Here is a 27,020-nt window from a genome sequence, read left to right as displayed (position 1 = left end):
TCTGGAGTGGGAAAGTCGACCGTAGGAAATGTGTTGATTCAAATTTGCAAGGCCATTAATCGCATCCTGCTCAGACGAACTGTGACTCTGGGTAACGTGCATGACATTGTGGCTGACTTTCACAAATGGATTTCCCTAACTGCGGAGGGATGATAGATGGGACACATATTCCAATTCTGGCACCAGCCCACCTAGCCTCTGAGTACGTTAATCGGAAGGGGTATTTCTCTATGGTTCTCCAGGCACTTGTAGATCACCGTGGGCATTTCATTGACATTAATGCAAGCTGACCCAGAAAAGTGCATGACGCACGCATCTTTCGGAACACTGGCCTGTTCAGGAAGCTGCAGGCCAAGACTTTCTTCCCAGACCAGAAGACCACCGTAGGGGAAGTCGAAATACGCACTGTGATCCTTGGAGACCCCGCTTACCCTTTAATGCCATGGCTTATGAAACCCTACACAGGGAGACTTGACAGCAAGGAGCAGTTCAACAACAGGCTGAGCCAATGCAGAATGACTGTGGAGTGTGCTTTTGGCCATTTAAAGGGCCGCTGGCGCTCTCTGTATGAGAAGCTGGACCTGACCAATGACAACATCCCCACGGTTATATCCACATGCTGTGCCCTCCATAACATTTGCGAAGGGAAAGGTGAAAGATTCACTCACGGATGGAACTCGGAGGTTCAACACCTGGAGGCTGAATTTCAACAGCCAGAGAGAAGAGCTATTAGAGGAGCACAGCACGGGGCTGCAAGGATTAGGGATGCCTTGAGGGAGCAATTTGAGGCAGAAAGTCACCAGTAATGTCTGCTGCCCTGCATGAGAATGAAGTGCAGTGGTTCCAATGTTAGTAGAAATCTGTGTTTGCTATGCTGACTTGCAGTGCCTGTTGCTCTCCTGGGCTAAGGTATCTTTTACTTTATGCGATAATAAAGAATGTTTTCAAAGCCAAAAAATCCATTTATTGAAAAGAAACACAACTCTTCGGGAAACAGAAAGGGCAAGGGGGTGGGGTGGGGAACGGTACAATCACAGATTTGCGTATGTCCTGTTATCATACTCAGCCTTCCTGTTTGGAGTGCTGCACTTCAGGATGGCTGTACTGCATGGTGATGGGGATTGAGTGCAGTGGGTAAGGGTGGTAGTTTGCAGGGCTGGGTGATGAAGCTACAGGTGTTGGAGGCAGCTGGTGGTGATAAGAACCCGGATGTGGGGGAAAGTGGGTTGGAGGTGACATGGGGGCACAAGGGAAAGAGTTTTGGGACAAGGGCTGCCGGGGGGGGGGGGGGTAAGAGCTCCGCCTGCATTGCTACAAGTGCCTGTATCGAGTCCGCTTGGCGCTCCATAATGCTTAGCAACCGCTCCTTGCTTTGGTGCCGGCAATCCACATTCTGCTGGCAGACCCTCCTTTCAATCTCCCGCCACTCCTGTGCTTTTTGATTTTCATTACGTGACTGCTGCATTACTTCATGCAGCATATCCTCTTTGCTTCTACGTGGCCTCTTCCTAATTCTTTGGAGTCTTTCGGCCGGTGATAACATGGACAGCTGAGATCTCAAGGTTGCATCTGTAAATCCAAAATGCAACACTTAACAGAAGCAGCATTGTTCACACCACACAGAGCAATGATTTACTTATACTTAAAGACAAGTACAGTCTACACAATAGGAGAATTTGTCCGTCCTAAGCGCACATAACCCACAGGAGCCCCAAATGGTAAGCACAGTGGCAACGGGGACTGATTGTTTCACTGTTCTCTGGGTTTCTGTACCTTGGGGAGAGCTAACAGCTGCAGGGGGCCCCTATACTGAACACTGTCCTCACATTTTCCACAGGAGTTTGTCCTGGAAGATATCGCGCTGCTGAGGGTGACCTGGGAAGCAAGGGTGGATCTTCCACTACAATGCGGCTTCCGCCCTGGCCCATATGCAGCTTGCCTGTGTGCAGCAACGGTCTCCCCGCCTCTCACGGCACAGGCCTGGTCTACACTACGTGTTTAAACCGAATTTAGCAGCATTAAACCAATTTAACCCTGCACCGTCCACACAACGAGGCCCTTTATATCGATATAAAGGGCTCTTTAAACCGATTTCTGTACTCCTCCCCGACAAGAGGAGTAGCGCTGAAATTGGTATTGCCATGTCAGATTAGGGTTAGCGTGGCCGCAAATCGACGGTATTGGCCTCCAGGCGGTATCCCACAGTGCACCATAGTGACCGCTCTGGAAAGCAATCTGAACTCAGATGCACTGGCCAGGTAGACAGGAAAAGCCCAGCGAACTTTTGAATTTCATTTCCTGTTTGCCCAGCATGGAGCTCTGATCAGCACAGGAGGTGATGCAGTCCCAAATTCAAAAAGAGCTCCAGTATGGACCGGACGGGAGATACTGGATCTGATCACTGTATGGGAAGACAAATCTGTTCTATCAGAGCTCTGTTACAGAAGACGAAATGACAAAGCATTTGAAAAAATCTCCAGGCTATGATAGACAGAGGCCACAACACAGTGCTGTGTGACAAGTGTAAGGGAAAGCCAAAGAATCAAATGGACGCTCATGGAGGGAGGGAGGGGGTACTGAGGACTCCAGCTATCCCACAGTCCTTGCAGTCTCCGAAAAGAATTTGAATTCTTGGCTGAGCTCCCAATGCCTGAAGGGTCAAAAACATTTTCCCGGGTGTTTCAGGGTATATGTTGTCACCCTTCCCCGCCCCCAAAAGGGAAAAAACATGTTTCTCGCCTTTTTTCAATGTCACCCTATGTCTACTGCATGCTGCTGGTAGACGAGGTGCTGCAGCGCTGAACACCAGCATCCCCTTTCCGGTGGCAGACGGTACAATATGACTGCTATCCATCGTCGTCATCAGCCCATGAGTGCTCCTGGCTGGCCTTGGTGAGGTCGACTGGGGGCGCCTGGGTAAAAATGGGAATGACTCCCAGTCATTCCCGGCAGATGGTACAGAACGGCTGGCAACCGTCTTCATCATAGCAACTGGAGGCTGAGCTCCATCAACCCCCCGTCCCCCCCTTTCATGTCTAAAGAAAATATTCTGTACTGCCTGGACTATCATAGCAGCAGGAGGCTGGGCTCCTCTCCTCCGCCCCACCCTTTAATGTCCTGCCTGGACTATCATAGCAGCTGGAGGCTTCCTCCCCCTCATTTTATCTCACTAAAAAGTCTGTTTCTTATTCCTGTATTCTTTATTACTTTATCACACAAATGAGGGGACACTGCCACGGTAGCCCAGGAGAGCTGGGTGAGAAGGGAAGCAACGGGTGGGGTTGTTGCAGGGGCACCCCCTAGAATGGCATGCAGCTCATCATTTCTGCGGGATCTCTGGGGCTCTGACATGGAGCGGCTGTGCTCTCTAGTTCTCTGGTACACTTGCCCCATATTCTAGGCAGCACTGACTATTTTTAGACAAAGCATAAAGAAGGGAATGACCCGGGGAGTCATTCCCATTTTTGTCCATGCGCTCCTGGCCGACCTCAGCGAGGCCAGCCAGGAGCACCAATGACAACAGCAGATGGCATAGAACGACTGATAACCATCATCTCATCGCCAATTTACAATGGCATGGCAGATGGTGCAATAGGGATGGTAACCGTCTCTGCTACCTTGCAAAGGCAAATAAATGCTGCTGTGTAGCACTGCAGCACCATGCCTGTCAGCAGCATCCAGTACACATACGGTGACAGTGACAAAAGGCAAAATGGGCTCCATAGTTGCCATGCTATGGCATCTGCCAGGGCAATCCAGGGGAAAAGGGTGCAAAATGATTGTCTGCCGGTGCTTTCACAGAGGAAGGATTGAGTGACGACATTTACCCAGAATCACCCGTGACGCTGTTTTTGCATTGGGATCTCAATCCAGAATTCCAATGGACGGGGGAGACTGCGGGAACTATGGGATAGCTACGGGATAGCTACCCACAGTGCAACGCTCCAGAAATCGACGCTAGCCTCGGTACATGGACACACATCGCCGAATTAATGTGCTTAGTGCGGCCACATGCACTTGATTTTATACAATCTGTTTTACAAAACCGGTTTATGTAAAATCGGAATAATCCCACAGTGCAGACATACCCACAGTGACGCAGACTGTTAGCCTGACTGGGACAAGGAGCACAGTAGCTCTGCCAAGGAACATGCGCAAGTGCATTGCCCAGCTTCTGCATGAGACCTTTGAAGAGATCAGTGAGGCAGATTACCACAATGTGAGAGAGCACATCAACACCCTATTCCGTATCTAGGCATGCATGCAGCCCTAGTCCTCCTCGCCCCAAGAGCCCACACCGAGTAACTTCCTTCCCAAAATAAAAGCTGCTTACCAGACACCTCCTCTGGTGTTTGTCCTTCCCCACGCACCAGCCACTGTGACTGGCTACCTTCCTCCTGGCTTGAGAACGGCTCCTGGCTGCAAGCATTTAGGGATGCCGGGCTGCCTCCTTCCTCCTCAACACCCTCGCTCCTGCTTTACTCTCCTGCCTTGTTGAACTGGGCTCTGAAGTGTCCATGGTGGCCCTCCAAGTGGAGGTGGGCTCACCTCCAAGAATTGCATCCAGTTCTTTGTAGAATTGGCAGGTCACGGGGGGAGCACCCGAGCGGCCGTTTGCCTCGCTGGCTTTGCAGTAGGCATTCCGCAGCTCCTTCACTTTAACCCTGCAACAGAGTGCGTCCCGATCATGGCCCCTTTCCGTCATGTCCCTTGATATCTGCCCGAAGGTATTGTAATTCCCACAGTTGGAGCACAGTTGGGACTGGACAACTTCCTCCCCCAAACACTGATGAGGTCCAGCACCTCGCCATTGCTCCATACTGGGGATCACCTGGAGCGTGAAGGCACGGTCACCTGGAAAGATTCGCTGAGACCACTCCATACCTTGCTGAGCAAACAGGAAGGGAATTTTCAAAATTCCCAGAGAACTTAAAGGGTGGGTCTGATGGTTGGTCACCTGAGGGCAGGGCAGTAGAGTTCAAAGTGATGACCAGAGTGGCTAGCACAGGCACTGTGGGATACTTCTGGAGGCCGATCAGAGAGCATTAACAGACAGGGCATCCACACTGGTGTCGCGGTGCTCCAGCTGGGGCACGGCAAGCATTATGCTTCTCGTCTAGGTGGATTACCAGGAGCACTCCAGCCTGGAATCCAGGCACTCCACGTGCCTTGCCAGTGTGGACTCGTCGTGAGTTAGGCTGCCCAGGGCTGCTTTAATGTGCTCTAACTCACAAGTGTAGCCATGCCCTAAGATAGACTGGCATAAGGCAGCTTTATGCCAGGATAACTCATCCACATCAGGACTGTATAAGTAAAAACCACCCCTTTAACTGAAACAGTTACACCAGTACAAAACTCTATGTGTCGACCAGGTTTTCGACGCATGCAGTTTGTATTGTGATACTCTAATGTACAAATCAGGTTTTTGTTTTTGTTTTTTTTACACACACACACACACACACACACACACACACACACTTTACCTTACTGGAACAATCTTTGTGAGCTACAGAATAAACCTTGAAAATATCAAGGGTCTTGTGAGATTTCCTCTTAAAAGAGCTCTTGTGTGTGTCGGTGGATGGTTTGACTGGATTACACAGAAAATGTGGTATCTGATCAGCTTTAGTCCTATATAAGGCACTGCTTAAGTGAGCTCCACTATAGTAATTAGGGCTGTTACCTTCAGTCGTGATGTGTTTGCAGATAAAAATCTTTGCTTGTATTTCTAGTGCATTAAGAGTGAATGTCTAGAATAAGGCAAACTAAGTAAGCTGCCTCAAGTCAGGCCACTAAGGGCTGGTCTAAACCGGGAGGCGGCGGGGGGGGGGGGGGGGGGGAGGGGAAATCGATCTAAGTTACTCAACTTTAGCTATATGAATAACGTAGCTGAAGTTGACATACTTAGATCTACTTACTCTGGTGTCTTCATTGTGGTAAGTCAACAGCTGACGCTACTCCATCAACTCCGCCTCCACTTCTCACTCCAGTGGAGTACCGAAGCCGACGGATGTGCTCAGCAGTCCATTTATTGCGTCTAGACTAGATGCGATAAATCGACTCCCACTGGGTCCATCGCTGCTTGTCAATCCAGCGGGTAATGTAGACAAGCCCTTATTTAAGCACCATACTGTAGACTTAATATAGAACCTAACTTTAGATGCTTAAAAATCTTGGACATTGTATTAAATGCAAAAAAATTTTTTCGTCTGCTTTTGTATTTGTTACTTTCAGTTCAGTACATAACTATAAAGATTTTTCTTAAATGTGTTAAGGAAGATAACTGCAAAATAAGTGATCTCATTTCTGCTATTTCAGCTACACAATAACCCTATGATAACTCTGTTAAAACAAAATTAGCAGATTAAAGGTATTACTGAATGAAATTTCTCTTTTTTGGTGAGACAAAGAGAGATTCCTCCCAGGAATATCACAGAGCAACCAAATTTGAGACAGGAACTCCCTGTCTGACTGTTAGTTTAATTATGATCAAGACACTTTTAAAAAAAATCAAATTATTTTAAGAATAAATGCATCTTAGAATGAACATATTAAAATACATCTACCAGTGCATCAAAAGTAAAACAGAAAAAAAATCATTCCTTTTAAAAACCATGTTATAGCCCTATATAAATGCTTATCACTAAAACCAGAAAATGTACTAAACTCAGTTATATTCCAGAAGAAACTAGTGTGCTCTGAAATGAATCCCGCTTAAAACAAACAGCTTTTCTGGACAAGAATAGAAAATATGGAACAGGCTTCCACAGAAAGTAAGGGTTTTTTCTCCCTTTAGTTGTAGTTATGATGGTGTTGGTTTGGGGGGGAGGAGAGTTAGGGGGGATGCCAATTCTGCAATGGCAATGTTATTCAAATAGCTTCATTTAGGCTAGGAGCAAAAGGCTGCAGCATCTTTTCCAGTGTAACGGTCATTCTAGTTTTTGCAACACAGATGAAGATAGTAAACAAAGACTGACATTATTTATTAAACATAATGCAGCCAGTATAAGGTCGCCTATTTGATTTAAAAACTTATTTTACAATGAATCATTCTGCATCAATAGATGCTTTGTTTAAAAGGCAACCTAGGAGTGTATATATATATAACATTCACCCACAAAAGCTCATGCTCCAATACATTTGTTAGTCTATAAGGTGCCATAGGACTCTCTGCTGCTTTTTACAGATCCAGACTAACACAGCTACCCCTCTGACAAGTAACACCAAACGTGTCTAAGTGAAAGATTAGAGAAATATTGCTATATTTTTTTCAAGTTTGCTTACCTAGCCCATCTGACAGCACTTAGTGTATTTTAAGTTCCATGCTTTTTCCTGTATAGGCAAGCAGTTTCTCCCGTTTGTGTGGATCTTTCACACAGCAACAGGAAACAGAGAAACAATTATTTTTTAAAAAGGCAAGCTGTAATTGTAAAATCATTGGCAGGGGAGTCTGGGCAGACACAGTATCTAATTTATTTAGCTTATGTTTTAAACTGAGTAGATTTCAAAAGTGTCAACGCGCCCTTTAAACTCAGGCTTCAAGGGTGCATCTGTGACGGGTTCCCCCCAGGGTGCCACCTGGAACTGGGGTACAACTGAGCCCCCTAATCCACCAGCCTGGGCTCCCTTCTTCACTGTACAGTACTGCTATTGACAAGCAGCCAAGTCTTCCAGGCTTCAGCCTGCACTTTCACCAGCATACATACAGGTAGGGACACACCCAGCTGCAGTACATGCAGACAGGTTCTTTAACCAGCCCCTGCATGGGAAGGTTTCAACTAGGGCACCTCCCAGTTCCTAAGGAACACACCCCTTCTGGAGTATAAACCCAAAATTATACTGTTTTGTGCTGCACCAGGAACAGTGCAGCGTAAGCTCATAAAATTCGCCCCCTCCCTCAATGTGGAGAGGGAATATGCAGCAGCTTTCTCCCCGAGTTATGATTCCCACACACTGGTCTTAGATAAAGCAAAAACAAGCTTATTAACTACAGAAGATAGATTTCAAGTGATAATAAGGGATAGCAAACAGATCAAAGCAGATAAACAAAAATGCAAAGTAAGCTTAATATACTAAATAGACTGGATATGAAGAGCAGATCCACACTCTAAGTGATGACACAAGCAAGCTGCAGATTCTTAAAGGGTTTACAGCTTGGAATCCCCAGGTGTTCCATTCACAGGCTAAAAATCCCATTAGCCTGAGTCCAGCACTTCCCCCAGTTCAGTCTTTGTTTCTCAGGTGTTTCCAGGAGTCTTCTTGGGTGGGGAGTCAGTGGACAACCAAGATAATGTCACTCCCTCCCTAATGTAGCTTTTGCAAATGGCAGGGACTCTTTGTTTCAAAGTCTGGTTCCCACGCCAGTCAGTGGAAAAATACTGACATCCCACGATGGAGTCCAGCACCAGGTGACCTGGTCACATGTTCCACAGACACTCCCCATGGGCTGTTTGGAGCACTCACAGGAAGGCTCACCAGATGGGAGCTAAGTTTCTCCTAAGGCCTATTGTTTCTTCCTAATGACTCATTAACCCGAATGGGCCCTTCCCAGCCAGTCATCTAGAGTGAGAGCATTTTGCCTAGTGAGCGTTGCCCAGCAATAGCTCCATGTGAAATAGATACACAGACAATATTCATAACTTCAGATACAAAAATGATACCTGCATACACATAGGATATCATATTCAGCAAACCATAACCTTTCCAATGATGTCTCACATGCCTGACCTTGAATAAAATACATAATTATGATAGAATTCAGTGGTCCCCAATGCGGTACACACGCGCCCGCGTCCTGGCCCCTTGGAGAGCACTCACTGAAATGCCGCGGCGGGGACGCCTCTTGCTGACGGCACTTGCCGTCGACAAGCGACATCATCGAGGAGCTTTGCCCCCAAATTTTGGCGAGGACGCCTCTCGATGACACCACTTGCCGTCGACAAGCAACATCATCGAGATGTGTCGCCGCCGCGGCATTTCGGAGGGTGCTCTGCCGTCGCAGTGGTCCTTCGGCTGGCGCTCGCCAGCCAAAAAGGTTGGGGACCACTGATATAATTAATCATACTAGTATCACTATGAAGAATATGGGGTGCAGTTTCACAGCACCCACACTAGGAAGAAAGGTTAGTTTGCATCTCCTCCTCCCATCTTAGCTAACTTACTGTGGACAAGGCAGGGTTTTAACATGTTAGCAGGTCAAAATAAACGTTATATTTTACCATACGTTCACTAACACGTGGTAAAAAGCCACCTTCTTTTCCTAGTGAAGCCACCAAAGGGAGCAAGGTCAACAGTCTCTACCAAGAACATCTCCTTGACAGTTCTCTCTCTGCTTCCCGTTCACAAGAGGGCATATCTAACCAAGTGCTTGCTTTACTCTTGTGGCACATTCAAAGATAATACTGCGGTGAAAGAAGTTGCTGCGTTCTATGCTGCCTCACACAGACCTCCTCAATGTCAGCTAAATCTTTATTGCTAAAAAATGCAAGAGGTCAAAATAACAGATACAGAAATAACTGACAGCTTCCACTGTTTGTCAGGCATATACAAAAACAACAGTTTATGCTCCTTCCATTGCGGCAGTTATTAATGCCCCTGAGCTGTGGTGATGTGAATGACACAAGCATACAAAATCCACCAGATTAACGTCAAGCTTTACGGCAGGAAAAAATCTTTCCAAAGAGGAGACTCACAGTAAGAAGGAAATTTTCAAAGTTGGGATAGAATATCACAAAGCATTTAAATATAAAACTATATTTAAAGAGTGCTAGCGTACTTAACAGAAAAAGAGTGCACAAAGGGAAGACAAGTAAATACTGAGACTGTTGCCCTTGGATCAAAGTGGTCTTCCTACCCCTAATCTTTCGTACCAGACAGACTAGGAGTTGTCTGGTAACTTTTGTATGCCCTGTGACAGGATCTTAAACATGTTTACATCTTAAAAAGCAAATCTAAAGACTTCCATTTAGTCTGGCTTAAAAACAATTATTTTCCCTCCAGTATTAAAAAAATAAAGTTTAAATTAACTATTTTGAAAAAGCACGAACTGAGAGTAATTTTCTCCGATTCCAGAAAACAAAAGCACCTGCAAAGTTTTCAGAGCCCACTACAGAAATGGCATGTCAACTTAAAGCAGATACTTCAAATAATTATTAGTACGTTACAATTAGTGGAACCAAAATAAGGATCTTTTAAATATTCCGATATCCTCTCTCCTCATTCAAGAATCTCCTAGAAGTTCATTTTTGCCACAACAGCCACCAGAAGCAACAACTTTTTCTCTGTTTAATCTTCAAAATCAATTCCTCCCTCTGGGTTTCTCATTATGTCCTTTCCTCTCAGTATCTGCTTTTTATTTTTTAAACTCTTTACGGCATAAACAACCTTATTTTCTATGTTTTGTGCAGCACTTAATTAAAAACATGTAGTACTTCAGTGTAAAGGCATTATTCAGACTTCCAGAAGAGCAAAACTAAAGTTAACTGACATTAAAAAAGCAGTTTTCAAACTTGACTGTTACCTTGATTTTTTAAAAATGTATCTATGAAAAAGTCTGACTAAAAACAAAACTCAAACTGTATAAAAGACACCACATGTTTCACTGACTCAAAGCCTATATTAGAACAAAGTAACTGATTTACAATTTTCAAACACCTGCAGCTCAAACTTTCCAGATACCACAATTAGTAAGTACAACATTCTTCACGTGGTTTTAGGCATGGAACCTATGAGTTAGTTTCTCAGAAAAGGGCCAGATCTTTAAAAATATGGGAAATATTATATATCTATAACCTCCAGAACAGGACTGAGGTTTTGGGTAGTTATTTATTTAGACGTGATTCTATTCTGAGTGATAGAAGTATGATGTTAATACACAAAAATACTTCAACATACAAAAGTTTGCTTGTAAAAAACATTTCTCTATAACTGCTTCATGTTCTGAAATCTACATCAACTCACAAGCCAACTCCAAATATACAATAATAAAAATTTCAAAGAATTACCTGATTTCTCCACGGTTAATAAATAATGAAGATATTTGTTCATGTTTTGCTTGAGGATTTTAATATCTATTTTGTATAGTCAAGGCACTCAAACTAATGCTTATGTCACAATGTGCTGCTGACCAGTACACTGACAGCACCTTCTGGGTCGCAAAGATAATTGTGGCAGGAGGGCAGGACATAGTAACTTCCTGAAGTCCCGCCCTCACCCTCATTTACTCTAAAGCAAAATTATCATTTCTACGACAGTTTCTCCCTCCTCTTGCCCAGCCCCCTGGTTTCCTTATCAGTCTTATTAATATCAACTAGGGGAATTTTTAAAAATCTAATTTATTTTCAATATTTACTCCACTTACTTTTTATATCACTCAGCTTAGACACTGAAAATTGACTAGTCAATTTCACTTCTTGGTTTTCACGCATTAATGCAATGTCGCAAGGTTTGATCTGTGAAAATTACACGGGAACCATTTAAGTATGAAGCAAAATATTTCTAATTAGAGGGATCTATAAAAGCCTTTCTGTTAAAAAACATATACAAAATCTAATTACTGAGCCTAAATTACCTGAAAGTGTGTCCATTTAACATCATACAGGCAGGACTCAATTGACAACAAAATTACAAAATGTAAGCACAGTTCCATTGAGTTCAAAGGAACTAGTTGCCTAAGTAAAGCTATGGATGCACATACCTGTTTGGAGGATTGGAGGCTAATTAATAGACAAAGCATAAAATAAATTTAGGATAACAGCCTCTGATAGTACTGAATAAATGTTTCCAAATGAACACTTGCCAAAAAAGTCTTTAGAACAATCGGAGCTGAATTGTGCCTGGTTTTATGCAAGTGTAAAAAGGGAGAGGGTATGAGGGAGAAAGGAACACCACAATGAACCTTCCTCTCCACCACAGCCCCACAAGCCCTGAGAAAAGGCTGCACATAATCTGGTCCTTGCATGAATCTAAGCACAAGGACTTCATGAGGTTAGCTGTGACAGCAGGACAAATCTCTCCCAAGTGCCAGTGGAGACTCCCCTGGGGGGTTGGGGGGGCATGTATTGCACGTTTGCAAAAGGTGGCACAGTAGTAACGCTTCCAGGAACTGCAGACAGCAACATGTCTGTAACAGCTGAAGAAATTTTGCTTCAAGTAAGTTTCACATTCTAGCAGAGATCAAACATGGAAGATTTTCTCCCCCAAAAATAAACATTTTAGGAAGTTATGAACATGTGAAAACAGAAGTTTGAATGGAAATTGTTTTGCATCTTTACCAAATGAAGGCACTACATGCAGCCACTCTGAAAAGTGAGGCATTTTAAAAGCTCGGTATCTTGACATTCCCTGTTCAGGGGGAAGCGAGAGATGTTACAAAAGAATAAAACATTCCAAGGGGCAAGGAACATGTTGAAATTGTAACTGTTTTGCCATGTCACATTGCTACATCACTTACCCTGTCTGGCAATTTAATGAAATGAAAAGAAATCTCTGACTACTGGAAGACCAATATTAAGATCAGTGTATTAAATGAAAAGACATGCTCTTGACCTTGCTATCAAGTGGTTTGTCAAGTAGTTTTTCCAGTCTTCATTTCACAAATCACAGCTGTAATCACTACCTCTTAAGTTGACAGTATTTTTTGAACTACTTTCTTGAATGTTGACAGATACTAAGCCTTTGGAGCTACCAGCCAGCATGATTTTCTAGTCTTTAGAGAGCCTTGTCAAAAGAGTCTACCCAGTCTTGGAATCCACTTAAGTATGAACATCCACAATAAAAGCCTGCATTTAATTGATCTGAACTCTAGTCTACAGCTACATGTACACTACAAGCTAAGGGTGTGATTCCCCTGCTTGTGTCTATATGGTAGTGGGAGTACAAACAGTAGTGTAGCTGCAGCAGCACCAGCACGGGCAACAGAACCAACGCTTAGCTGTGCCAAGTTCAAACCCACTTAAAACCAGCGCCCATGCCTCTGCTGCTGCCAAACATGCTACTGTGGCTACACTGCTATTTATACTCATTATAGCTTGATGAGAGCTACTGCAAGTGTGTGTCCACAAGCAGAGGAATCACACCCCTCGCTTGTAGTAAAAACGCAACCTACTTTTGTTGCAAGAGAAAAGTTTACCATTTCTGTTCATTCTATTTCCTTTTCCATATGGCACCTAAAAAAAAAAGTTTCCTAGAAAAAGTAAAAAGGGCATTCCCAAAATACGTTACTGATTGTAATAAGCCCACAGAATATTAAATTCAGATGCCATTGCAATATGTGATGTATTAGAAACCAGAGAGATCAGACAGATAAAACAGAGGCCTCAGTCCTGTAAACATTTATGCATGTGCTTGGGATGACTTACACAAGTGAAGCTAAGCACATATGTAAGTGTCTCCAGAATCAGGAAAATATTTTGCATTTTGCAGCATACTTTTGTGGATTTTCTCACTATTCAGGTTTTTTCCTCCACAAGGAATACAGGTTTTGTTGTTTGTTTTTAAATGTGTGCATTTCACTCACTTCTTTCCTAAAGTTTATAACAGGTTTAAGAAAAGCATTTAATTTAAAATGTATAGGAAAGAAATGCAAATGTGTGTGTCATCAAGCTTGTCCATGCAAGCAGTAGCTAATTCCCTGCTCTCTATCCTACCGAAAGATATAAGTAAAGTGTCTTAAACTTCTCAGTTGTGTTACTAACACATCAATTATTAAGATAAAGGATTTAAATTTATTTCTCTTTCCAATTCTTCATTTCACTGAGCTAGGTCACTAAAACCAGGTTAATTTAACTTCTTGGTTTTTACTTTAGCAAAATACTACAAAGTTTCCAGTATACACACTGCAGGAGACGGTGTATGTATTTTCGTTGACATTCTTTAAATGTAGTAATAATATTTCTATTAATAGTTTTATCCTTTAATATTTTGTATATTTTGGTAATATGCTGCTTCTATCACCATAGCAACTGAGAACCTTCTATGTAAAACTGATTGGCAACAGCAGAGTTTCTAGGCAACTTCATGAATCCCATTTTGCTTTATTAAAATTTCTGCTTGGGGTACAGTTAGGTTTTTGGTTGCTTGATTATTAATTTTGGGTGTCTGTTCTTGTTTTTGGGAGGGGATTTCAGGGAGAAGGGGCAGGTAGAAGGAGGGGTTATGATGTCATTCTTGTGATGACTTTGCCAAAATGGAAGGTTCTGCAGCATCACCTAAAGGGAGACTGCCAAGTTGTTTAAATATTTAAATTATCTCCTGTATTTTATTATTACCCTGCACTTCTACAATCTAAGCCTCTAGCATTTTACAATTAACCCTCAACCTTCCTGTGAAGTAAGCATTTGTTTTACAGATAAGGAAACTGAGGAACAGAGACATGAAGTGAAGGGCACAGTGCATCAGCGACAAAGTCAAGAAAAGAACTAAACAGTCCTGGTTTCTATTGTCCGCAGCTTTAATCACTAGACGATACTCCCTCCTGTAAAGGAATTCTCAAGGATGCATATTTTATCTAAACAATTTGCAAAATCCTTGGAAGCATTCTAAATATATAATCCACACAGCACAAGAAACCACCACAGGTTTTTTAATCTTTGTTTAAGAAAGAGACTCTCTTGGTTTAGCCTGGTCCACTACCATGCAGATGTTCTACACAATGTAACTATCCATATGTATTGTTCTAATGTAACTGCTTCCAGGCTAGATGCTAAAACTTCTGCTCTTTCAATCCTACTCTGATAGCAGAATCACATAGGTGATGAGAACCTTAGAAATCCATAGCTTGGTTTTGAATCCAGGACAGAGAGCACCAGTCTTCTGAGCATGGTCTTGGCCTGATCAAAAAAGTCAAGCAGAAAATAAGGTTTTGTTTTCTTTGTTAAATGTTCACAAGCAAAATCTTTGTTATGCTTTTTGTCACACAAGCTGTAGACTTTCGTAAAACAGAAAAACTGAACAAATAGCTGGGGGGGAGGGGTTCCCCCAAACCACAGCTATAGAAAGCAATGCTTTTGGGAAAAAAGACAGTTCTTTGCTTCCTACATTTTCAAAGCACTTCACAAACATTCATTAACCCTCACATGCCCTCTAATGTGCCAAGTGGATACTGCCCTCATTTTACAGATGGAAAAGTTAGGGCAAATCATTTCACTTAAGGTCACATAGATAGTCAATGGCAAAAGGCAGGACTAGAACTCAGGATTTCCTGATTCCCAATCCCGCACACAATCCTTCACACAATGCCTTCTCCCAAGAGGTATATCTGATATACTATTTCAAGTCTATTACACATCACCCCCAGTAACTTACCCACCTTCCAGACAATATTTTAGAGATACTCCCTTCAAACCAGGCACTATTTCTATTACTGCACAAATGGACCCTAATGGTTAATAAATAGAAATTAATATTTCTACTCCAACTATTCATATACTTCAGTATCCAGTTCAAACTTCCCTTCACTGGGCCAAATCATAGAATCAGAGAAGATTAGGATTGGAAGAGACCTCAGGAGGTCCAACAACCTGCTTAAAGCAAGACCAACCCCAAAATAAATCATCCCAGCCAGGGCTTTAAAAACCTCTAAGGATGGAGATTCTACCACCTCCCTAGGGAACCCATTCCAGTGCTTTTCCACCCTCCTAGTGAAATGGTGTTTCCTAATAGCCAACCTAGACCTTCCCCACTGCAACTTGAGACTATTGCTCCTTGTTCTGTCATCTGCCACCATTGAGAGCAGCCAAGCTCCATCCTCTTTGGATCCCCCTTCAGGTAGCTGAAGGCTGCTATCAAATCCCCTCTCTCTTCTGCAGACTAAATAACCCAAGTTCCCTCAGCCTCTCCTCCTAAGTCATGTGCCCCAGCCACCTAATCATTTTCATTGGAAGCAGTCCAGCGGAGGGCAATTTGTCCACAACCCTTCTCTAGTGGAGGGCCCAAAACCGGATGCAATACTCTAGATGTGGCCTCAACAGTGCCAAATAGAAGGAATGATCTGCTGGCAATGCTCCTACTAATGCAGTCCAATATGCCATGAGCCTTCTTGGCAACAAGGGCACAGCGTTGACACATATCCACCTTCTCGTCCACTGTAATCCCCAGATCCTTTTCTGCAGAACTGCCGCTTAGCTAGCTAGTCCCCAGCTTGTAGCAGTGGATGGGATTCTTTCGTCCTAAGCGCAGGACTCTGCACTTATCCTTGTTGAACCTCCTCAGATTTCTTTTGGCCCAATTCTCCAATCTTTCTAGATCACTCTGGACCCTACCCCTACCCTCCAGCATATCTACCTCTCCCCCAGCTTAGTGTCATCAGCAAACTTGCTGAGGGTGCAATCCATCCCATCATCCAGATCATTAATGAAGATATTGAACAAAAACAGCCCCAGGACCGACTCTTGGGACACTTCACTTGATACCGGCTGCCAACTAGACATGGAGCCATTGATCACCACCTGTTGAGCCCGACAATCTAGCCAGCTTTCTATCCACCTTACAGTCCATTCATCCAGCCCATACTTCTTTAACTTGCTGGCAAGAACGCTGTGGGAGACTGTATCAAAAGCTTTGCTAAAGTCAAGGTATATCACATCCACTGCTTTCCCCATATCCACAGAGCCAGTTATCTCATCACAGAAGGCAATCAGGTTGGTCAGGTATGATTTGCCCTTGGTGAATCCATGCTGACTGTTCCTGATCACCCTCCTCTCCTCCAAGTGCTTCAAAACAGATTCCTTGAGGACCTGCTTCATGATTTTGCCAGGGACTAACGTGAGGCTGACCGATCCTCAGTGCCCCAGGGTCTCTTTCTTCCTTTTTTAAACTATGGGCACTATATTTGCCTTTTTCCAATCGTCTGGGACCTCCCCGCATCACCATGAATTTTCAGACAATGGCTAATGGCTCTGCAATCACATCAGCCACCCTCAGATGCATTTCATCCAGCCCCATGAACTTGTGCATGTCCAGCTTTTCTAAATAGTCCTTAATCTGTTCTTTCATCACTGAGGGTGCTCACCTCCTCCCCATACTGTGCTGCCCAGTGCAGCAGTCTGGGAGCTGACCTTGTCTGGGAAGCCTGAGGCAAAAAAAACAAAACAAAAACATTGAGTACTTCAGCTTTTTCCACCTCCGGTCACTAGGTTGCCTCCCCCATTCAGTAAGGGTCCCACACTTTCCCTGACCACCTTCTTGTTGCTAACATGCCCTTCATATCCCTTGCTAACTGCAACTCCAATTGTGCTTTGGCCTTCCTGATTACACCCCTGCATGCTCGAGCAATATTTTTATACTCCTCCCTAGTCATCTGTCCAACTTTCCACTTCTTGTAAGCTTCCTTTTTGTGTTTAAGCTCAACGAAGATTTCTCGGTGAGAAATCATAGTGGGTTTTCCCAACAAGTAAGGGGACAGGAAACTCCCCAAATTTCCATTTGCTGGGGTGCTTTCATGTCAGGGAAGGAACCATTGGCATTTGCAACCTCTGTGCAAGATTGGAGGGGGTTTACCCTTACAACCTGCAGATACTAGCAGCTCTTCTTCCGGAGGCCAGGGCTCCTCTATTTGTCACCCTTCAGAGGGCAGGAGTCCAGCCCACTGGGAGTGCCCTACGTAAATTACAGATATTTTAATGTTATTCCCATCAACAATTCGACGGGGAGGGGAACACAATACTACCTATAGTTGAAGATGGAAGGGGAACGATGCCATGAAGCAGGTATTCCCTCGTATGCCCTCCCTTCACCTATGTCTGCCTGGGGTTCATATCTTCTACTAAGATGATTTGGCCCCTTGTTTTAAAAGCTCAGTGAACTGCCTGCAGTCAGTCAATTGGACTCACTCTCTTCCTCCCTCCACACCGTGATCTGCATTGGATAAACTACCGAACATTTTTTGGGTGGCACAATAGTAATGGCAGGCCCAGCGTACTCCTTGGGCATCATGGTTGACCTCAATCTCAGAAGCAAACTCCCTCTATACGCTGGATTTGTTAGAGCATATTATTCTTTACCCTTGATAGCACCCTTGGGAAAAAAACTATTCGCTTGCAGGCTGCCTTTTCACTGCTCTGCTTGCCCACGGCCTACAAAATATATGCTGTTTAATTTTATTTAGTAAACATCAGGACATGGACATAAAAGGAGATACTGTGTCTGGCCTCATGTTTTCATGATCTTTCGTAAAGCTCCTTTAGAATACAAGCAATTTAATTGACAGACAGCAATTCATCTTGAATAAGGAGAAACTGTCTGATCTCAAAAAAAATGGTTGCTTGCTAAAGAAAGTCAGAATACAACAGAGAAAACACCACCCTCTAGTGTAAATTTTAAATGTAACCTCACAGATCAGGGGAACTACAATACTGCACATGAAAGGAAACTAGATGTTTTCACCTCTCTGCTAAATCAAAGCATAGTCTCTTTAGTCTAAATCCATCTTCAATCAAATGAGCTAAAACAAAAGGGTTGTTCCCTCCCCCAGATTTTATAAGTATAGAGTACTTTGTTCTTAAAGACATTACACACGCTAACAGTAGCAGTACCAGCAGCCTCCTATTAAAAAAGCTAGTGCCTGGGAGTCGATTTACAATTACTCTCCACTTCTTAACCCAAACCCACATATATAAAAGGGTTCTACTGAAAAGAATCCCTCACAAGAATGATTAAAAAAACAAGGTTATCTTTCAGACATCATGCTACACGAATGTACAGATCCTCTATTACCCAAAAGGAACTCTAAGTGCAGTACGTACTACAAAAATTGGTTCACATACCACTGCACAAATACCTGAATAAAGTTGGGTCTGGATTGGGGGGGGGGGTAGAGGGAGGAGCAGAGAGTTGGTCCCAGGCATCTAAGTCAGTTAGGCTCTTTCGAAAATGCACACAAACTGATGGACAAACATTTCCAATGATGATAATCGAAATGTACAGATAGGCAAAGTAAGAAAAATGCTGCTTGAGAACTTATTAGTTTGATTTAAGAATATTTACACTGGATTTTTTTTTTTTGCACCTTGTGATGTCGGCAATTAATTTTTTAACTGTTATAAAGCTTTAACCTTTTGAATCTCAACATTTACTGGCATTAAATAATTACTGTCTGACCCCCCCCATAATTTCCCACAACTGTGAGAATTTAAATTAATAAAAACTGTTTCAAACCCCTAATTCTGCACAACTGGAAATTTTAAATTGATAATCAAAGAAGATGCTTAAAAATCAACCTCAAGTGTATCCACTGAAATTATAACAAAATAAAAATTGACTTCTGCGAAGCCTAGGTATATAAAAAGGTCACAAAAGCAGCAGGACAAACAGGTCTCCTCTATGCCTATCACCTGTATGACTACTAATAAAGGACCTTGGAGCATAACAGGATGGGGGCTACCCTGAGTGGGACTGCAGTTAAGAAGTGAAAGAACACTGTTCCCTCAGCTGACCTGTAATTAGGGACATGGTGACTGTGGCTGAGGGATACATGGAGCTCTCACTGGGGAGCGAGGGCTGGGAAGGGGGGAAGAAGATTGGTCAACGGAGCTATCACTCTGGGGAGAGCTGCAACCTGTCCCTATGCTGGGGGGAGGAGAAGGGGAAGAAGGATCCTGTCCTATTGTGGGGGAGACAAGGAACTTGTTACTATTTGGGGGGAATGCAGCAAAGAAACCTATCACTAAATTTTGAGGGAGGATGGGAAGAGAAGGAACATGTCACTATATTTGGGGGTGGGAGGGTGAGAGAAGGCACCAGTTGCTACATATTAGTGGGGGAAGGGAAGGCACCTGTCACTATATGGATGGGAGACACTTGTTGCAACATTTCAGGTGGGAGGCACCTGTTGCTCCTTTTTTGGGGAGGGAAGGCACCTGTCGCTACATTTCGGGGAAGGGAGAGGGAAGGCACCTGTCGCTCCCTTTGGGGAGAGGGAAGGCACCTGTCACTGCATTTCGGGGGGGGAGGGAGGGAGGCACCAGTTCCTATATTTGGCGTGGGGGCAGACCCCGGTCACTATATTTCAGGGCAGTGGAGAGAAAACATCGGTCACTACATGGGGCAGGGGAAGAAGGCACTTAACACTACATTTCAAGAGAGGAGGAAGGCACTGGTCAGTATATTTCAGGGGTGGGGGGAAAGGTGCCTGTCAGTATATTTCGGGGGAGGGAGGCACCTATCAGTATATATCACGGGGGGGTCCCGGAACGCGAGGCGCGGGGGCCGAGGCCCGGGTGTGTGTGGGGGGGGGTCCCGGGACACAAGGCGCGGGGGCCGAGGCCCGGGGGGGGCGGGGGTCCCGGGACACAAGGCGCGGGGCCCGAGGCCCGGGTGTGGGGGGGGTCCCGAGACGCGAGGGCCGAGGCCCGGGGGGTCGGGGGTCTCGGGACACAAAGAGCTGGGGCCGAGGCCCGGGTGGGGGGGGGGGGATCCCGGGACGCGAGGCGCGGGGGCCGAGGCCCGGGGGGGGCGGGGGTCCCGGGACCCAAGGCGCGGGGGCCGAGGCCCGGGTGTGGGGGGGTCCCGGGACCCAAGGCGCGGGGGCCGAGGCCCGGGTGTGGGGGGGTCCCGGGACCCAAGGCGCGGGGGCCGAGGCCCGGGGGGAGCAGGGGTCCCGGGACGCAAGGCGCGGGGGCCGAGGCCCGGGTGTGGGGGGGGGCCGAGACGCGAGGAGCGGGGGCCGAGGCCCGGGGACCCCGGGGAGCCGGTACCTGCGCCGAGCTGGGTCCCGGGCTCCGGGGCGGCGCCGCGCGCGGCCGGCGGGTGGCGGAAGTGGCAGTGCGGCCTCCTGCAGGGCGGGCCCCGGCCGCCGGCGCCGAGGAAGGGGCAGTCGATGCCGCGGAAGTAGCCGCTGGGTCGCAGCATCGCGCCGGGCGGCGCCGTCCCCGCCTCACACGGACAAGCCGGGCCGCGGCCCCGCCAGCACCGCCATCTTGGGGAGCCGGGCCGGCCGGCCCAGGACCCCGGCGACGCCGCTGCCAGGAGAGGGCTGCCCGCGGCGCGCCTGACTGGAAACCCGCCCGGGGGAGGGGCTCGGGGGCGGGGCGGGAGATGACGAGGATTTTCCACCACTCCCCTATCCACCACACTGATCAACCAGCCCCCCCCCCCCCGTAAATCCGAACACCCCAGTTCTTGGGGAGAGCTCAGATGGGGTGCAAGGGGAGGGAAGGAAGGGAAAGGGTGAGGGGGTGAGGGGGGTGCAAGGGGAGGGAAGGAAAGGGGGAGATGGGGTGCAAGGGGAGGGAAAGGAAGGGAGATGGGGTGCGAGGGGAGGGGAAAGAAGGGAGATGGGGTGCGAGGGGAGGGGAAGGAAGGGAAAGGGTGAGGGGGTGAGGGGGGTGCAAGGGGAGGGAAGGAAAGGGGGAGATGGGGTGCAAGGGGAGGGAAAGGAAGGGAGATGGGGTGCGAGGGGAGGGGAAAGAAGGGAGATGGGGTGCGAGGGGAGGGGAGGGGAAGGAAGGGAGGGGGTGAGGGGGGTGCAAGGGGAGGGAAGGAAAGGGGGAGATGGGGTGCAAGGGGAGGGAAAGGAAGGGAGATGGGGTGCGAGGGGAGGGGAAAGAAGGGAGATGGGGTGCGAGGGGAGGGGAAGGAAGGGAAAGGGTGAGGGGGTGAGGGGGGTGCAAGGGGAGGGAAGGAAAGGGGGAGATGGGGTGCAAGGGGAGGGAAAGGAAGGGAGATGGGGTGCGAGGGGAGGGGAAAGAAGGGAGATGGGGTGCGAGGGGAGGGGAGGGGAAGGAAGGGAGGGGGTGAGGGGGGTGCAAGGGGAGGGAAGGAAAGGGGGAGATGGGGTGCAAGGGGAGGGAAAGGAAGGGAGATGGGGTGCGAGGGGAGGGGAAAGAAGGGAGATGGGGTGCGAGGGGAGGGGAAGGAAGGGAAAGGGTGAGGGGGTGAGGGGGGTGCAAGGGGAGGGAAGGAAAGGGGGAGATGGGGTGCAAGGGGAGGGAAAGGAAGGGAGATGGGGTGCGAGGGGAGGGGAAAGAAGGGAGATGGGGTGCGAGGGGAGGGGAAGGAAGGGAAAGGGTGAGGGGGTGAGGGGGGGTGCAAGGGGAGGGAAGGAAAGGGGGAGATGGGGTGCAAGGGGAGGGAAAGGAAGGGAGATGGGGGTGCAAGGGGAGGGAAAGGAAGGGAGATGGGGGTGCAAGGGGAAGGGAGGGGAAGGAAGGGAGATGGGTTGCGAGGGGAGGGGAAGGGAGGGGAAGGAAGGGAGATGGGGTGCGAGGGAGGGGAAAGGAGGGAGATGGGGTGCGAGGGGAGGGAAGAAAGGGAAAGGGGGAGGTGGAGAGGGGGTGCAAGGGGGAGGGGAAGGAAGGGAGATGGGGTGCAGGGGGAGGGGAAGGGGGTGCAAGAGGGAGATAGGTGCAAGGGGAGGGAAGGAAGGGAAACGGGGAGGAGGAGAGGGGGTGCAAGGGGGAGGGAAGGAAAGGGGGAGATGGGGTGCGAGGGGAGGGGAAGGGAGGGAGATGGGGTGCGAGGGGAGGGAAGAAAGGGAAAGGGGGAGGTGGAGAGGGGGTGCAAGGGGGAGGGGAAGGAAGGGAGATGGGGTGCAGGGGGAGGGGAAGGGGGTGCAAGAGGGAGATAGGTGCAAGGGGAGGGAAGGAAAGGGGGAGAGGGGGTGCAAGGGGAGGGAAGGAAAGGGGGAGATGGGGTGCAGGGGGAGGGGAAGGAAGGGAGATGGGGTGCAGGGGGAGGGGAAGGGGGTGCAAGAGGGAGATAGGTGCAAGGGGGAGGGAAGGAAGGGAAAGAGGGTGAAAGGGGGAGGGGGAGATGGGGGTGCCAGGGGAGGGAAAGAAAGGGAGATGGGGTGCGAGGGGAGGGGAAGGAAGGGAAAGGAGAGCCATGGGGAGATGGGGGTACAGAGGGAGGGGAAAGAAGGGAGATGGGGTGCGAGGGGAAGGGAGGGAATGGGGTGCAAAGGGGAGATGGGGGTGCAGGGGGAGGAGAAGGAGATGGGACAGTGTGATTGGGAGGGAGAGGGAGAGGCAGATCAAAGGGCAGGGAGGGACAGGGAGGAAGAGAAGGCAGATAAGAGGGGAGAGGGGCAAAAGGCTTAAGGGTTTGGAGTGGGGAAGGGGGAGTCTCCAGCCCATAGGATCAGAAGCAGCCAAAGCAGAGCCTACTGCACTAGGGGGGGAAGAGGGGAAATGAGCCTCACAGCACCCCTCTGGATCAAGGACTACAGAGGATTCCCCCCAAGTCTGGGGGCACTAGGAGCCAGGCAGCATCTTCCCCCTCACATCTCCCTAGCTATGGGGGTTTGGCGCGTAAGCTGCACAAGAACACACTAAAATCTCCATCCAGTTGCACAACAGTGTCTAAGTTTCACTCCAGATCGTCCTGTCCTCCCACAGGATGGGGAAAGGACATGACTGCAGCAGCCCTGAGGTCGCTGTGTATTTCCCCGCGGGGCAGGGCTGGAACCTGTGGGCAAATCCTCCAAAAGAACTTCAGAGCATCCCCATAGGAGAGACCCTCCATCAATGCCCCAACTGCAGGAAGAGCCTCCGTCACAGCTCAGAGCCTGCACATCAGAGCACCCCACAGGAGAGACACTCCATGGCTGCCCCGACTGGGAAAAGTTTTCACGGGCGATTGCGCTTTCTGAACCATCAGAGAGTGCACACGGGAAGGGAGATCTCCCGAGTGCAGGAGAAGTATCTATGCCAGCGTGGCCCCTGATGGCAATCGGACAACCTGCGTGGGGAAAAAGAAGCTTCAGTCACATCTCCAACCTTATTACACAAGAAGCTCCGCTCGAGTGAGCAAGTGTGTTGACGGTGGGAAAAGCTTCAAACACTGGGCTTACTTAGTGTGTCCACGTGGGAGAGAATCTATGACTGCACCGCAGGCGGGGAAAGTTCTGTTGTGCACTCGCTGTTCTAGATGAGAACTAAGAGCCAGCCCAGCATTAGCCCAGTTCGGGAACTCAGTATGATCCCATCCACATTACAGATACAAAGTGTGTTGGATGTAGCTGAGCTGGGGGAAGCATCTTGAGTCAAGTGTCCTGTAGTGTAGATGGGATCCCGTTTCTACCCCTTATGGTTGCAAGGAAGAGCTTCTGTGTGTGACTTGACGCCGTGCCGTTGTCTTGAGTCTACAGAGATTAAGTTCTGAGAGACATGAACTATCCCCCTTCATATCAGTTGGATGTTTACTCTGAAGCTTAATAACTACAATTTAGCTCTCAGTGTTAATTTTTTCTCTTTTCATCCTTTTATTGGAAATATTGAGTCTCTGGGATTGTGGGTGCTTTAAGGATTGTCAGTGGATTTTGAGTAAAGTGCCATCAAATTGTCCACGCAATCAGCACTCTCAATATAGTGATGTTTTGCTACCATTTAGGGCTGTGTTGAGGAGGCCCACCCCTATTTCAACTTCTGGGTCGTCAAGTCCAAGACTGTGAGATAGGCCCGCCCGACACTAGAGCAAGTCAAAACCCACCAATTGTTTTTCACAGGAACTTGCAAAAAAAAACAAACGTTTTTCAGATATAAAATCCCTGAAGGTGTTTCATTATCCCTCATTAAAAATGAAACCAAAAATGTTTGGTTTTTAAAAACCATGATCAGTAAAAATAATCAGTTTTAAAACCGCAAAACCAATTTTTTTCCCTAAAAGACAAATTTTTTTTACTAAAAAATGTTCCAGGTCCCTGTTTTTCATTTCAAAAATAAAACATCAACCAAACTGACCATTTTCTGCAAATACTGTTGAAAAATTGTTTTGATGAGAAATGTTGACTCGCCCTACTCAGCAGGCAGGCGAAGTTACTAGTTTACATTGCATCCAACTCAGGAGTGGCCAGACTGGTTGTTCATTAAAGTGGCTTGTGTGTCATTAGTTGGCTGCATCAGTTCAGTTTCCCAAGAGTGCAAAGCACAAAAACATTCCCGAATGGAGACTAATTTGCAGTCTCGACTCCTGAGAGACAGAAGTATGTTTCTTACATGGTTCTCCATTATTGAAGTAGCTGAGCACCTGACAGCCTGTGATGTATTTATCCTCACAACCTTCCTGTATGGCAGGTCAGGGCTATTATCCTCATTGTACAGATGGGAAACTGAGGCACAGAGCAACGAAGTGACTTGCCCAGAGTCATACAGACAGTCTGCAGCACAGCAGAGAATTGAATCTGGGGCTCAGACTAGTGCTCTAACCACTGAACCATCCTTCCTCCCCTTTTGGGCTATTGCCTCCGGCTCAGGTTGGAGGCAGGTAGCTGGGGCGGCGGGGATAAACGCTCCCTGGCACGCCCCAAGCTGCGCTTGTCTCTGGGAATGACCAGAGGACATTAGTCCTCCAGGCAGTTTTGGGGGAGCTGAATCAACAGATGGGGTTCTGTACTTGGACTGTTGTATTTTTATATCATGCACCGCCACCGTTGCTGTCTGGCTGGGCAGTGTTCCTAAAGCACTCGTCATGGGGCATCTACGGGCTGACTACAGGGTTAAAAGATGCCGCCCAGTGGCCCAAATGTGCCCCCTGTTCCTAGCTCCTCCTGCAGCAGGAGTATGCTTACCAGGCCTCTTTGTCTTCTTTGAGCAGGTGAAGTCCAGAAAGGCCATCTCTTATTAACTCTTCTACCTCATCCTCAGCCCCGCCTGCAAAAGAAAATGAATCTTCCTACCCCGGACACAGACAGGACTTTTATCCTTCAGGAGGCTGCCTGGGTTAGGGGTGCCAGGCATCTGGTTTTCGACCAGAACGCCTGGTTGGAAAGGGACCCTGGCGGCTCAAGTCAGCAGAGCTGACCAGGCCGTTAAAAGTCTGATCGGGCCCAGGCAGGCTGGGACCCGGGAGTGGGGGTTCGGGGATTGGGCTCCGAACAGCACTCATCTCAGGCGCCTTCTGGGAAGCAGCGACATGTCCCTGTGGCTTCTAGGGCAAGGGTGGCCAGGGAATCACAGGGCCCTGCCCCTGGCTCCGTCCCAGCAGCTCCCATTGGCCGTGGTTCCAGGCCAATGGGAGCTGCAGAGCCAGCACTCGGGATGCCACACCCTCCCCCCAGCCCCACCCCCGCAGCTCCCATTGGCCGCGGTTCCGGGCCAATGGGAGCTGCAGAGCTGGTGCTTGGGACTCCACACCCTCCCCCCAGCTCCACCCCCGCAGCTCGCATTGGCTGCGTTTCCCAGCCAGTGGGAGCTGCGGAACCGGTGCTCAGGGGCAGCACACGGAGCCTCCCTGGTCGTCCCATGCCTAGAAGCTACAGGGACATGTCGCTGCTTCCTGGAAGGTGCCTGAAGTAAGCACCGCCCGGAGCCCACGCCCGTCCCTGCCCCAGTCCTGAGATCCCTCCTGCAACAAAACTCCCTCCTGGATCCCCCACCTAACCCTTTGACCCTGCCCATAGCTCCTTCCTACACCCCAAACCACTAATTTCTGGCCCCACCCTGGCGCCCACACCCCCAGCTGGACCCCTTGCCCCCTCCCACACCCCAACCCTCCTGCCCCAGCCTGGAGCCCCCTCCTGCTACCTGAACCCCTCATTTCTGGCCCCACTTTGGAGCCCACTCCCCCAGCCCAGAGCCCTTACCCCCTCCTGCACCATAATCCTCAGCCTCAGCTCAGCTGCCCAAAGCCTGCACCCTGAACCTCCTCCTGCATCCCAACCCCCTGCCCAGTGAAAATGCGCAAGTGAATGAGGGTGGGGGACAGCAAACAACAGAGGGAGGGGGAATGGAGTGAGTGGGGAGAGGGGCCTTGGGAAAGGGCAGGGCCTTGGGAAGGGGCAGGGTAAGGATGTTCAGTTTTCTGCAAATAGAAAGTTGGCAGGACATCCTGCTCCCAAGCAATGGCAACCACGGCTGGCCGCTTGGTATTCTTCAACTGCGGCAGCCGGCAATCCTCCGCGAGGTGGGAGACATCGAGAAGTAGCCGGAGATTTCAGAGCCACTCTGTGAAGTGGTGCTGAATACACAGTGCGTGTGTAGGTGGACCTGACAGTTCCTTTATCGTCTGGAGCCACCAGATAAAAATAGATACACCCTGCTTGTATAACAGACATTTCCTGCATACAGTGGTACTGTTATCCATTCTCC

The 27,020-nt window shown here is 47.9% G+C and overlaps 1 protein-coding gene and 1 long non-coding RNA gene across 5 annotated transcripts in view; both read right to left on the bottom strand.

Moving 5' to 3' along the window:
• Window positions 1-20,877, bottom strand: part of REXO1 (RNA exonuclease 1 homolog) — a 76,208-nt gene extending 55,331 nt beyond the window's left edge. The window contains exon 1 of one of the 4 annotated variants that reach the window (XR_003997522.1): window positions 20,691-20,877. Coding sequence is in view for 3 of the 4 variants with exons in the window: in XM_030540709.1 (XP_030396569.1) it covers window positions 20,691-20,844 (154 nt within the window). In the remaining variant the exon portion in view is untranslated. Of the gene's footprint in view, window positions 1-11,003; window positions 11,393-20,690 lie in introns of those variants that run through there. The other 3 variants (XM_030540709.1, XM_030540707.1, XM_030540708.1) reach the window with 3 other exon arrangements.
• LOC115638748 lies at window positions 1,422-7,998 on the bottom strand. Its single transcript, XR_003997523.1, has 4 exons — window positions 7,285-7,998; window positions 5,919-6,137; window positions 4,334-4,664; window positions 1,422-1,569 (listed from the first exon to the last, which is right to left on the bottom strand). It is a non-coding gene; the product is annotated as an uncharacterized LOC115638748 (long non-coding RNA).
• Window positions 20,878-27,020: the final 6,143 nt, after the last annotated feature.

This window comes from Gopherus evgoodei, chromosome 22 (assembly GCF_007399415.2).
Source record: "Gopherus evgoodei ecotype Sinaloan lineage chromosome 22, rGopEvg1_v1.p, whole genome shotgun sequence".
Classification (NCBI taxonomy): domain Eukaryota; kingdom Metazoa; phylum Chordata; order Testudines; family Testudinidae; genus Gopherus; species Gopherus evgoodei.
Note: the sequence above shows the minus strand (reverse complement) of the source record. Positions and strands in the feature narration are given on the sequence as shown.